Below are 13,357 nucleotides of genomic sequence, written 5' to 3'. Positions count from 1 at the left end.
TACCTGCGTCAGTCTCTCGTCTTAGAAATAAGTAATTGCTGTTGACTTGACCAGCTCGGGCGGGCACCAGCTCCTGGTGCCGCAGGGACACCCCTCGGCTGTCCCAGCTCGGGCGGGCACCAGCTCCTGGTCCCGCAGGGACACCCCTCGGCTGTCCCAGCTCGGGCGGGCACCAGCTCCTGGTCCCGCAGGGACACCCTCGGCTGTCCCAGCTCGGGCGGGCACCAGCTCCTGGTCCCGCAGGGACACCCTCGGCTGTCCCAGCTCGGGCGGGCACCAGCTCCTGGTCCCGCAGGGACACCCTGGGCTGTCCCAGCTCGGGCGGGCACCAGCTCCTGGTCCCGCAGGGACACCCTCGGCTGTCCCAGCTCGGGCGGGCACCACCTCCTGGTCCCGCAGGGACACCCTCGGCTGTCCTCAGGGTTCCTTTCCTAGTCTGCACTCAGACGTGGTGTCTGACGCCCGCTCTCCTCCCGCTGCCGTCCCTGACCCTGCCTTTCCCCCCTCTCTAGGCCCCCAATCACCAGCTCATGACTTACTGGCTGCAAGAGCTGCAGCAGAAGAGATGGGAATACTGCAACAGCCTGGACGTGGTGAACTGGGACAGCCGGACGTCGCCGACGCCTGGGGACTTGCCTAAGGGGCTTGTCGCCAGAGACACCACCGGTGAGGTGCAGGTTCCGGGCCCTGGAGCCCTTCTTTGTGTGTGGTGACTGGCCACAGCCGCTCAGCCTGACCGTGAGCGGGTAGGGAGTGGACCGTGAGCGGGTAGCGGGTAGGGAGTGGACCGTGAGCGGGTAGCAGGTGGACCATGAGCGGGTAGCGGGTGGACCGTGAGCGGGTAGCAGGTGGACCGTGAGCGGGTAGCGGGTGGACCGTGAGTGGGTAGCGGGTAGCGGGTGGACCGTGAGCGGGTAGCAGGTGGACCGTGAGCGGGTAGCAGGTGGACCGTGAGCGGGTAGCAGGTGGACCGTGAGCGGGTAGCGGGTGGACCGTGAGCGGGTAGCAGGTGGACCGTGAGCGGGTAGCGGGTGGACCGTGAGTGGGTAGCGGGTAGCGGGTGGACCGTGAGCGGGTAGCGGGTGGACCGTGAGCGGGTAGCGGGTGGACCGTGAGCGGGTAGCGGGTGGACCGTGAGCGGGTAGCAGGTGGACCGTGAGCGGGTAGCGGGTGGACCGTGAGCGGGTAGCGGGTGGACCGTGAGCGGGTAGTGGGTAGGGAGTGGACCGTGAGCGGGTAGTGGGTAGGGAGTGGACCGTGAGCGGGTAGTGGGTAGCGGGTGGACCGTGAGCGGGTAGCAGGTGGACCGTGAACGGGTAGTGGGTAGGGAATGGACCGTGAGCGGGTAGCGGGTGGACCGTGAGCGGGTAGCGGGTAGACAGCCCGTGGCTGCCCAGTGCTCGGAGCCATTCTTTCTCGAGCCAGGCCAGGCCAGCGCCAAGCAGCTCGCAGCCCTGGCGGGGGCCAGCGCACATAGCTGACGTGAGGACCCCACCCTTGACACCGGCAGCCGGCTTTCCACAACACCCCGGTGTGTTCACACCCGTGGGTGCCATCGGCCGGCAGTGGGGCCGGGAGGGGTCCCCAAAGCCCTCTGCTTGGGGTCCTTGAGGACCGCTTAGGGTGACCTTTCCCAAGCACTGATCTCACTTGGTTCTGGATTCATGGCTCTTTCGTAACTCGTAGAAATTCCTTGCAGTGTAGAGGTTATGCCCCGTGTGTGTGTGTGTGTGTGTGTGTGTGTGTGTGTTCTGGTACTGGGGCTTGAACTCGGGGCCTGAGCGCTGTCCCTGGCTTCAAGGCTAGCACTCTTCCACCTGAGCCAGAGCGCCCCTTCCAGCTTTTTCTAAGTAGTTCATTGAAGATAAGAGTCTCACAGACATTCCTGCCCAGGCTTCCAACCAAGGTCTGCAGATCCGAGCCTCTCGAGTACCTGGGATTGCAGGTGTGAACCACCAGCACCTGGCTGATGGTTTTTGGGGTTTTTTTTCTTTGTGCTGGTACGAGAGCTTGAATTTAGGGCCTGGGCACCGTTCTCGAGATGTTGTGCTCAAGGCTGCTCTGCCGCTTGAACCACAGCTCCGCTTCTGGCTTTTTTGGTGATTGGTTACAGCTGAGTCTCGCGGGCTCTTCCGCCTCGCCTGGCTTTGAGCTGTGATCCTCAGGCCTCAGCCTCCCGAGTCGGCAGGATGACCGGCGGGAGCCGCCCGCACCTGGCGGTCAGGTCACAGGCGGGCTTCCTGACGTGTTCCGGAAGGCAGGTGGCTCCCTAGAGGAATGGCGTGGGCCCCTGTTTTGTTCTAGAACCAGATGTCTTCCTGGACATCTTCCTCGTCCAGATCTGCCAGCCTTGCTTGGCTCGCCACGGCGTTTCTCAGCGGCGGCGTGGCCGGGCCCCCGCCCCCGAGGCTCTTCCCCACGCGCCCCGACTCTGTCAGGAGCTCGGGGTGGCTCCCTGCTTCAGGTCACTCCTTGTGTGACTCGCTGCTGCCGCCGACTGAGGGCTTAGGGGCCCCGGGAGCCGGGCGCGTGGAGGATTGAAGGAGGCGGAGGCGTCAGGGTCGGGGTCGGAAGCCAGCTCGGGCGGCGGGGTCTGCCGCACACTCCCCTCCAACAAGCCACTCGGAAAAAAGTCTGAACTGAAGACGTGGCTCGAGGGGCAGAGCACCAGCCTTGAGCGAGGAACCTCGGGGGCAGCGCCCGGGCCCGAGTTCACACTCGCAAAAGACCCCGCCGGGCACGCGCTCCGCGAGACGCAGCCTTGTACCCCAGTGTCCGAGTCCGCGGGGACGATGGACCCCACCGCGGCCGCGGCCGCCTCCGCGGTGGCCACGTCCCGTGTCCCGAGGGCACGGAAGACCCTCGGCGTGCTCTGCCCCCCCGGGGCCCCACGTGCGCGGCTCCAGCAGACGCCGAGGCGCTGGGCTAAGCGGGATGGCCGCGGCTCGGTCTCCCGCCGTCCCCGGTGGCACGCGCCGGCCTGGGGGGCCGCGGGGCGGGCCTGGCCCCCGCAGCACAGCAGGCCTCTCTGGGGGGGCCGCGGGGCGGGCCTGGCCCCCGCAGCACAGCAGGCCTCTCTGGGGGGCCGCGGGGTGGGCCTGGCCCCCGCAGCACAGCAGGCCTCTCTGGGGGGCCGCGGGGTGGGCCTGGCCCCCGCAGCACAGCAGGCCTCTCTGGGGGCACACTTCCTGGCCGGAGGGGCGGGAGGGGGGCGGCTCCAGCTCCCGACCCCTGCGTGGGCCGAGCACAGCTCAGGGGTGACGGGCCGGATGGAGAGGCGGGGCGGCGAGGGGGGGAGGAGAGCACTGCGGGCTCACAGTGCGGGGGACGGGGGGGGGGGGGGAGGCCCTGGCCTGTGGGGCTTGGTCCCGAGCACCGTGGACTGCCGTGCAGACACGAGGCGTTAGGCACCTGCCGCCTTCCCGGCGGCTCGATGCCGACCCCTGGGCCGTCCCAGGTCGCGGCGCGGGAGGGGCCGAGGCAGGAAGTGAAGCAGAGGCGGCCGTTGAGCCCTTCCATTTCTCCATCGGCGAGAGCCTGGCTGCCAGCGCCCTGCTGGGCCCGGCGCAAGCTCTGCTTGGAGAAGGCTGGGGTGAAGTCCTGCTGCCCTCGCGGGGACCCGGCTGCTCTACCGCTCTCAGGAGCGGGTAGCCGCTTCCGGCTCAGCGCCGCGTCCTTCCCGCCCGCCGGCTTTCCTGCTCCCCTCGCGGGGGGCCGGGGGCCCCTGCACCAGAAGGAAAGTGGCCCGGCAGCCCGTGGCTTGCGCATCACTGGCTGGGACAGCCAGCATTTCTGCAGTGTGTGCTCTCGCAGCCGGTGCTGTCTGGTTCGTGTTTGGAGGGGGAGGAGAGCCGTTCTGGGGCTTGAACTCAGGGCCGGGCGGCTCCTGCTGAGCTGTTGTTTTTCTGGTCTTCCTCGTTGGGCCTGGGCCCCTCCCCCCGCGCCTGGCGCCCTCAGGACCCCTTCCCGATGGGCGAGGGGCTTCTTGGTCACGGGGGGGGGGGGCTGCCGCACACCTCCCCGAAGGCCCAGCCACCCGGCACGGGCGCCGAGTGGCTGGCCGCGGCAGTGCCCGCTTCCCGGCTCTGCCACGCCCGCCTGCCTGGCTCCGCCTGGTGCGCGCCCTGGTCTCTGAGACAAGGGGCTAGCCCGGCCTCTTCCCCTGCCTCCAGACCGCCCGGCCCCGCCACCGCGCCCGGACAGAAGGCCCGCCCCGCCCGCCCCGCCCGCCCGGCCTTCGGAGTCGCCGCAGGGGCGGGCAGCCTCCCACCCGGCTCTGGGCTTCAGGGTGCCCCCCAGTCAGGCGTGGGAGTGGGCTGTGCTGCTGTGCTGCTGTGCTGCTGCTGCTGCGGGCTGTGCGTCTCTGCGGGCTGTGCGTCTCTGCGGGCTGTGCTGCTACGGGCTGTGCGTCTCTGCGGGCCAGCGCCGGCCACGCCTCCTGGACTCCGCCTCCTTGGCAGTGCTTGGGCCTTCTGGAGGCCTGTTCTAAGCAACTCCATCGGTGCTGCCCTCAGAAACTGCCGGCTTCTAAGCGACTCCACCATGTGCTGCCCACTAGAAACTGCCGGCTTCTAGGCGACTCCACCGTGTGCTGCCCACTAGAAACTGCCAGCTTCTAAGCGACTCCATCGGTGCTGCCCTCAGAAACTGCCGGCTTCTAGGCGACTCCATGGGTGCTGCCCTCAGAAACTGCCGGCTTCTAAGCGACTCCATCGGTGCTGCCCACTAGAAACTGCCGGCTTCTGAGCGACTCCATCGGTGCTGCCCTCAGAAACTGCCGGCTTCTAGGCGACTCCATCGGTGCTGCCCACTAGAAACTGCCGGCTTCTAGGCGACTCCATCGGTGCTGCCCACTAGAAACTGCCGGCTTCTAGGCGACTCCATCGGTGCTGCCCACTAGAAACTGCCGGCTTCTGAGCGACTCCATCGGTGCTGCCCACTAGAAACTGCCGGCTTCTGAGCAACTCCACCGTGCGCTGCCTACTAGAAACTGCCGGCTTCTCGGGTTGCAGTGGCCAGCAGTTCTTCCCTGGTTGTGCTTTCACAGTTCATGGCGTTAGTGGGATACTCATTACAGGAGAAGCAGCGGAGCCAGACATGGCAGGGCACGCCTGTAAACCCAGCATTTGGGAGGCCAAGACAAGGAGGATCGTGAGTTCAAGGCCAGCCTGGGCTATTTAGGAAGACCCTGTCTCCACAAAACTGGAAAAAAAAAAAAAAAAGAAAGGTATAGGAGTGCCTGCCTAGCTTGTGCAAGCCCCTGTGTTCAAGCCCCAGCATGGAAGGAAAAAACCAAAGAAGGAATGTGTGGATCTGACTGATTAATAGTAGATTCTGTTTGCAAACACGTTCTGGAGAGTTTATATCATTTTGGAGAATAGAAAGTATTTGTAGTAGGAAATGTTTGGAGCAAAATTTTCCTAAAGCAGTAAATTTTGGTGGGCGCTGTTAGCTCATGCCTGTAATTCGAGCTACTCAGGAGGCCGAGATCAGATGATTGAGGCTCAAGGCCCACCTGGGCAGGAAAATCCATGAGACTCTTACCTCCAATTAACAAACAGCTGGAAATGGAGCTGTGGCGCCAAGTGATAGAGCTCTAGCCTGAGCACAGGAGCGCGGAGACAGTGCCCAGGCCGAGCTCACACCCTAGGACTGCGCTACCAAAAAAGCAACCTCTGATCATGCAAAAAAGAACAACCCGTTCAGTCCTTATGTATTGCTTTCTTCATTTCCTGTTCCATGACTGCTTTCCTTCTCTGGTTGATAATACCTGCCCATCTTAGTTCTCATTCATGTAACAAGTGTCAGTGTCTGCAACTCGGCCCTGGCCCGAGCCCTGGAGGGGAAGGCTTGGGACTCGGCCCTGGCCTCAGCCCTGGAGAGGAAGGCTTGGCTTGGTCGTGGGACTCCGCCCTGGCCCTGGAGAGGAAGGCTGGGCTTGGTCGTGGGACTGGGCCCTGGCCTCAGCCCTGGAGGGGAAGGCTGGGCTTGGTCGTGGGACTACGCCCTGGCCCTGGAGAGGAAGGCTTGGCTTGGTGGTGGGACTCGGCCCTGGCCCTGGAGAGGAAGGCTGGGCTTGGTCGTGGGACTCGGCCCTGGCCCTGGAGAGGAAGGCTGGGCTTGGTCGTGGGACTCGGCCCTGGCCCTGGAGGGGAAGGCTGGGCTTGGTCGTGGGACTCGGCCCTGGCCCTGGAGGGGAAGGCTGGGCTTGGTCGTTGGGCGCTGGCCTCTGGGGCGCTGGCCTCTGGGCGCTGGCCTGCGAATGCGCTGATGTCTGTCCGCGGTGCGCGCGCTTGCGCGTCCGGTGCAGATTCTGGCAGAGAAGGAGTAGGACATGACCTGCCCCTTGCTGTGCTTTCCCCCTGGGACGCTCTGCCCCGCGCGGGTTCCGGAGCCGTGCGGGCGTGTGGAACGTGGCACACCGGGCTGTGCCCGGCGGCTGCCGATCCACAGGGCTGGAGACGGTCTTGACCTCTCCCCCCCGGCCAGTGCCGTCCAGGTCATCGGCTTCCTTTGAGAAAGGTAGGTGAGCATGGTTCACAGGTACCAGAGCTGCCCCCGGCTGGCTTTACCTGCTACACAGGGGAAGCGTGTCACCGTGCCAGGTGCTGGTGGCTCGCTCTTGTCATTCCGGCTACCCAGGAGGCCGAGATCTGAGGCTTGAAGTTTGACGTCAGCTCAGGCGGGAAAGTCTACGAGACTCCTATCTCTTAATTAACCAGCAAAAAGCTGAAAGTGAAATTATGGCTCAGGTGGTAGCGTCATAGAACGCCAGCCTTGACGGACAGTGCCTGGGCCCTGAGTTCAAGTCCCAGTACCAGCGTAAACACGGACGCACGTGTTATGGTACAGAGTTGAGATTGTCAGGCGCTGTATCACGTTGGTGTCTCCTGAGGACGGCAGGCCGGGTGTGGAAGCTTTGAGTCACTGACCTGCGGTTGGTTGCCTTTGTTTCAGATCTGGTTTACCCACATCCAGACGCTTCTGCAGAAAAAGCCAGAAATGTCCTTGCTGTGGAAACGGTCCCTGGAGAGCTGGTGGGTGACCAGGCCGCCAGCCAGCCGGCCCCCGGCCACCCCCACGCCCTTAACTTCTACTCCCTGAAGCAGTGGGGGAATGAGCTCAAGTAAGTCTCCCAGAAGCGGCGTATTGAGCCACCGCAGGGTTTGTGGGAAATCGTTCTCCCTGACGTTTGTGCAGGTTCTTCACCCTTGCTGTCGTCCTGTCCCTCGGGCCTCCGTTTCTCAGCGGGTCAGGGGCGTGCCTCTTCTGCACAGGTGCCGTAAGTCGTGGCGCACGCGGGAGCTAGGTCAGATGATTGAGGTTTTACAGACTGAAACCGGAGAAGAGTTAGGTACGGGTCTGAACTCACAAGGCTCCCAGCCTGAGGCCTCGCTCGCTCCTCCAGACCCCAGGCCTGGCCCGGGGCCTGCGCGCGGCTTGCGCCTGGCCGCGGGGGAGAACAGGCCTTCAGAGGAAGGCTTTCCTGAGATAGAGTCCACTCACCGTGCGGCCCACCCAGTGTGGGCAGTGCCCACCTAGAGTCCCAGCTACTCAGGCGGCGTCTGGGCGCTGAGGGTTGAGTTGCCAAGACAGATGGGGCAGAGAAATTCGTGAGACTTTTGTGTGTGTGGATCCGGGGGCTGGAACTCAGGCCTGGGCCCTGTGGCCGTGCTCGAAGCCTCGCACTCTGCCACTCGAGCCACGGCTCCTGCAGGTTTTCTGCCGGCTCACTGGAAGTAAGAGCCTCACAGTCTTTCCTGCCCAGGCTGCCTTTGAACCGTGATCCTCAGGTCTCAGCCTCCAGAGTAGCTGGGATGACAGGCGGGGGCCACCGGCGCCCAGCTTCATGAGACTCGTGAATCGCCGGTTAACTACCAAAAAGCTGGAAGTGGAGGCATGGCTCAAGGGGAGAGCGGAGAGTACGAGGCCCTGAGTTCAAGCTCCAGTATTGGCACCAAACACAAAAGTACTGTTGGGTTGATTTTAGGATGTGACGGAACTGTGCAAACCTCATCCCAGTCAATTGTAAAACGTGTTTTCTTTTTCTTCTCCGAGAGACTCCTGTGCTTTTGCAATCCCTTCCTATTCCTGTCCCCCCCCCCCCCCCGCCCTCCATTTCCTTTTTCTCTGGTGTGTGTATTTCTGACCCGTCACAGGAGTGGAGGGCACACCGGCGGCTCTTGCGGGTGGCTTCCCAGCCTGCCTAGCGCTTCGGGCTCTGCCCGCGCTGGCGTCTCCGCAGCTGGGTGTCCCCAGGCTCCCGTGTGTCCGCTCCCCGTCGTTCCCCCTCCCCCTCCCCTGGCACTGAGGGTGAACCCCGAGCCCTGCCCCGACCAGCCAGGCCCCTGGCCCGCCCTTTAGTTATTGTGCCTGCCCTGGGACTTGAATGCAGGGCCTGGACTCTGTCCCGGAGCAAAAGGACTTTAGTACAAAAGTCCTGAAGGCTAGGGCTCCCCTGCCGGGACCACAGCTCCACTTCCGGCTTGTCAGGGCTTAATTGGAGATGGAAGCGTCATCCCTGCCTGGGCGGTGTGGAGATAAGATCACTCCCTTTTGCCTAGACTGGCCTCAAACTTAAGACCGCCTGTCTCTGCCGCCCCAGCAGCTGGGGTTACAGACAGGAGCCACCCCGTCTGACGAGCGGCTCCCATTGGGTGGATATGTTTTTGTTGGTGTTGTTTTGTGGCAGTCCTGAGGCTTGAACTGGAGGCCTGGGCGCTGTCCCTGAGCCTTTGTGCTCAAGGCTAGTGCTCTACCACTTGAACCACGGCTACTCTTCCAGCTTTTTGGTGGTTAACTAGAGGTAAGAGTCCCACAGACTCTCCTGCCTGTACTGGATTTGAACCTTGACCCTCAGATCTCAGCTGCCCGAGTAGCTGGCAGCACAGTATGAACCCCGAGTATCTAGCTCATGTACAGGCGTTTATGTGGATACGCTGCTTGACTTCTTTTCGATGCTGACTTAGAAGAGACCTAGAATGGCTCGGTCTTTGTGTGTGACTGTACGTGTGTGTGCACACGCGCGTGCACACGTGCGTCCTGGTCCTAGGGCTTGAACCCGGGACCGAGTGCGGTCCCTGAGCATTTTGTTCAAGGCTGAGACTCTGTCACTTGAGCCACAGCCCTTCTTCCAGTCGTTGGCTGTGTAATTGGAGGTGAGAATCCCACAGACTTTTCTGCCTGGACTGGCTTCAAACCGCTAGCCTGGGAGCTCAGTTCCCGGGGGCGGGGTGACGGCCGGGGTCACGGGGCCGCCTTGCCGGGTCTGGAGTGGCCGTCAGAGGAAATGCTGCTGCAGCGTGTGCGACCCCCCTCCCCCTCCCCCGCCCGCCCCCCCAGGTCTTCCTGTTCACCCTGGGTCAGCTCCCCACTGGCGTGGACTTGTGGTTTTGGTTTGCGTTTCCCTAATGACGGAAGCCTATGCCTCTCGCGTGGCCTGTGGCCTGGCCGGCCCCAGCCCTACCCTGTAGAGCCTCCGGCCGTTTCCCCTGCTGTCCGCTTCCTCTTGTTGACTTGCCTGTGTTTGGATTGAGGTGTTTAAGAAACACCTCCCTACAGCAGCTACCAGAGCCTCCGGAACCCGGGGAGTGCCAGACACCCCGAAACCTAGCAGCCTCCCTCCCTCCCTCCCTCCCTCCCTCCCTCCCTCCTTCCTTTTGTGCCAGTGCGTGAGCGTGCGTGTGAGCTGCGCCTCTGTCCCCTTCTGGCTCCGTGAGCAGCCTGCGCCCCTCGGTGCGGGCTCTGGGGTGGGGAAAGCCCCCCCCCCCCGCTCCTCCGGAGCCTTGGATCTCGTGCTGGGTGGGGGCGCACGGTGGGCCTGTGCGGCCGGAGGCACAGTGCCGCAGGGGCGCGGTGACGAGACCTCGCGTCACCTCCAGGCCAGCCCGGGAGGCGGAGCTCGCTCCGGTCGCTGGGGCCCGGGCTGGGGCCTTGGACCCCCCCCCTTGCGTGGCCTGCCGCGGGGAGGGGCCTGGTCACCCCGAGGGCCGGCTCCCCGTGCCCCGTGTGCGGAGGGAGTTGCGTGGCCGCGGGTGGAGTGTCCTGGGTGCTGAGGGGTCACGGGGTCACGGATTCCCCTGCGGGCTCTGGTTCTGCACCCTGTCCAGCCAGGTGGAAGAACCTGGTTCACTGGAGTCACCCTGTCCCCTGCCGGGACCACTGCTTGCTTCCGCCTTGCCGTCATTTCACGTTGTCTCCCCCTCCCCCATCCTCTCCCCTCTCCCCTCCCCTCCCCCATCCTCTCCTCCTCCCCCTCCCTCTCCTCTCCTCCCCTCCCCCTCCCCATCCTCTCCCCCTCCCCATCCTCTCCTCCTCCCCCTCCCCATCCTCTCCTCCTCCCCCTCCCCCTCCTCCATCCTCTCCCCCTCCCCTCCCCCTCCCCCTCCCTCTCCTCCCCTCCCTCTCCTCCCCTCCTCCCTCTCCTCTCCTCCCCCTCCCCCTCCTCCATCCTCCCCTCCTCCCTCTCCTCTCCTCCCCCTCCCCCCCTCCTTGTCCCTGTGTCTGGCTCCTTGGGAGGATGAATCTGAGAAGTCGAGTTAATTTGCATATGGGAGGTCACGCCCTTTATCAGGATGGCTATGGCCAATCAGGGACCTTCTCCCCCTGTTGCTTATTTTTCCACGACCGGGGATCTGAGGCGAGAGCTGAGTGGCTGATCCTGGGGTGGCCTGTCACCCTCCTGTCCTCATGCCCCAACAACTCAACCCCCTCATGTCCTTCCACCCCTGGAAAGGTGCCCGTGCAGAAACCAGGCTGGCAGGGAGCCATCTCTGATTGGATTCCAGCGCAGGTCACTGGCCTGCCGAGACCCTTGTGTGCGGTCTCTACACTGGGGAAGATGGCGGGGGGGTGGGGGGGGGCGTTGCCTCCGGCAGGGGGTCCTGTCGCCTGGCAGAGCCTGATTGACCGCCTGGAGTCAGAGCAGCCATTGTCAGAAGCCGGCCCAGTGGAGCCCAGAGCGCCTGTGCAGGTGGCCGTGGGGGCCTCCGCCCGCCGCCTGGGTGCCCGTGCCCGGGAGAAGCCCGCACGCGACTCCCTGCTGCGCGGTCAGACGTGGAGGCGCTCCGGGGACTGGCTAAGCAGTGTTTCAGCCCTTCCTCCCCGAGCAAGAACTTGAACTCGGGGCCCGGAACGCTCTTGGTCACTTGCTGATCGTGGGTGCTCTGCTGCTTGAGCGACACTCCAGCCTGGCATTTTGTTGATGAACTGGAGCTGGGGTTTCTCTTCCTGTCCTGCCTTGGCGTTGGTCCTCAGAGCCAGGATTGCTGGCATGAGCCCCCGGGCTCTTGTTGGAACGGCACCATTCTGAGGCTTCAGCTTCTTTTCCCCTGTAGATCTTCTCGGTGGAAGAGGGGAGGGCGGTCCCAGGTTTTAAATTCAGGACCTTGTACTTCCTGGGCTTCCCCCCCACCCACAGCTGGTGTTCTGGCAATCAAACCCTACCTCCGATCCAGCATTTGGCTGGGTACTTGGAGATGGGGTTTTATGGACTTCCTCCCGGGGCTGGCTTTGAACCTCGACCCTGCAGGTCTCAGCCTCGTGAGTAGCAGAGATGGTGGGTGTGAGCCGCTTGCCCTGGGCCAGCCTGACGGCTGAGACAGGATCTTGCTCGCGGCTCTGGCTGCGGCCTGGCCCAGCCTGCCTGTGTCGGCCTCCCCACCGCGGCTCCCGGTGGGAACGCACCGCGGCGCGGCCCCATCCTTCCGCGTCCGCGCTGGCCTGGCCCAGCCTGCCTGTGTCGGCTTTCCCGCATTGTGGCGCGGCCCCATCCTTCCGCGTCCGCGCTGGCCTGGCCCAGCCTGCCTGTGTCGGCCTCCCCACCGCGGCTCCCGGTGGGAACGCACCGCGGCGCGGCCCCATCCTTCCGCGTCCGCGCTGGCCTGGCCCAGCCTGCCTGTGTCGGCTTTCCCGCACCGCGGCGCAGCCCCATCCTTCCGCGTCCGCGCTGGCCTGGCCCTCTGGCGGGCGCTCGGGGCGCTGCCATGGGTGATTCGCATCTGTGGGTTCTTTCAGTGGTGTAGCTGCACGTGGGTCGTCATGAGTAACCTATTCATGATATGTGATGATAATCCACTAAGGGGGCTGGGGGTACGGCCTAGCGGCACGAGTGCTTGACTCTCATACATGAGGCCCTGGGTTCGATTCCTCAGCACCACAGACACAGAGAAAGCCAGAGGGGGCGCTGTGGCTCAAGTGGCAGAGTGCTAGCCTTGAGCAGAAAGAAGCCAGGGACAGTGCTCAGGCCCTGAGTCCAAGGCCCAGGACTGGCAAAAAAAAAATAATAATAATCCACTAAGACTTTCAGGCGTGCCCCTCATTCCTCAGTGTCCTCCTTCCGTGTTTAGAAGCGTCTCTGTGAACCTGCAACTGGAAGAAGCACATTCCACACACAGCAGGAACCTGCCGGGCTGGCGTCCCAGGGAGCCATGCCAGGAGAGCACGGGCGCCCGCTGGCACCGGCGTGCCGGACGCTGGGGGGCCCCGTCCCCTCCCCCCACGCGGGTGCTGGGGGGCCCCGTCCGTGCTCTCGTGGCCACTGTTGCCGGGCTGCTCCTTGGGCGCCTGCGTGAGGCGTCCCTTTGGGAAATGCTGGGGGACAGCTCCCCAGGCAGGCCTCTCCCCTCAGACGCCGCTGACCGCCGTGCCCGCCCACGCGTGAGGGACTTCCTGTGTCCACATCCTCGCCGGCGTGTCCACGTGGAGACGGCTCCGTGTTCCTTGTCCTTATTAGAATCGCCCACTTCTGTCCTCCCTCCAGGAATTCAATGTCCTCCTTCCGTCCCGGGAGGGGGCAGAGCGACAGCCGGAGGACCGTGTTCTACACCCACGAGGAGTGGGAGCTGGTAGAGCCCCCCCCGAAGGACCTGGAAGAGCCCGGGGCGCCCGAAGAAAAGAAGAGGCCCATGCCTGAGGGGAGCAGAGGTACCGCCCCCCCCGCCCCCCGCCCCCCCCGCCCCCCGTGCCGCACTCGCGTGCCCCTTACCCACCCTGCGGGACACACCTCGCCGGCAGCTGGAAGCCCGCTGGGGGCCTGAGCTCTCTGCATAGATGGAAAGCAGAAAGGCTGGGAAAACAAAGGGGGTGTAAGGAACAGCCGGGCGCCAGCGGCTCACGACCGTCATCCGAATTGCTCTGGAGACTCAGATCTGAGGATCACAGTTCAGTGCCAGGCTGGGCAAAACCAAGTCCAAGAGACGCCTGTCTTCAGTGAATCACCAAAAAGCCAGAAGTGGAGCCGTGACGCAAGAGGTCAAGTGCTAGCTTTGAACACACACACACAGCGCCCAGGCCCTGAGTTCGAGCCACAGGGCTGACACCATTCTGTCCGTAGGTTAGAAACTTAGCCACTTCTGTC

General features: G+C 64.1%; 1 protein-coding gene across 1 annotated transcript; it reads left to right on the top strand.

The window, feature by feature from the left end:
- Positions 1-455: 455 nt before the first annotated feature.
- LOC125345161 (TBC1 domain family member 2B-like) lies at positions 456-12,924 on the top strand (the record flags this gene model as incomplete). The annotated part of the gene is made up of 3 exons (XM_048337387.1): positions 456-666; positions 6,958-7,126; positions 12,761-12,924. Coding segments are annotated over exons 1-3 (469 nt in total), but the record flags the coding sequence as incomplete, so codon positions are not given.
- Positions 12,925-13,357: the final 433 nt, after the last annotated feature.

Source organism: Perognathus longimembris, unplaced genomic scaffold (assembly GCF_023159225.1).
Source record: "Perognathus longimembris pacificus isolate PPM17 unplaced genomic scaffold, ASM2315922v1 HiC_scaffold_5348, whole genome shotgun sequence".
NCBI lineage: Eukaryota > Metazoa > Chordata > Mammalia > Rodentia > Heteromyidae > Perognathus > Perognathus longimembris.
This window is presented reverse-complemented; position numbering and strand designations above follow the sequence as displayed.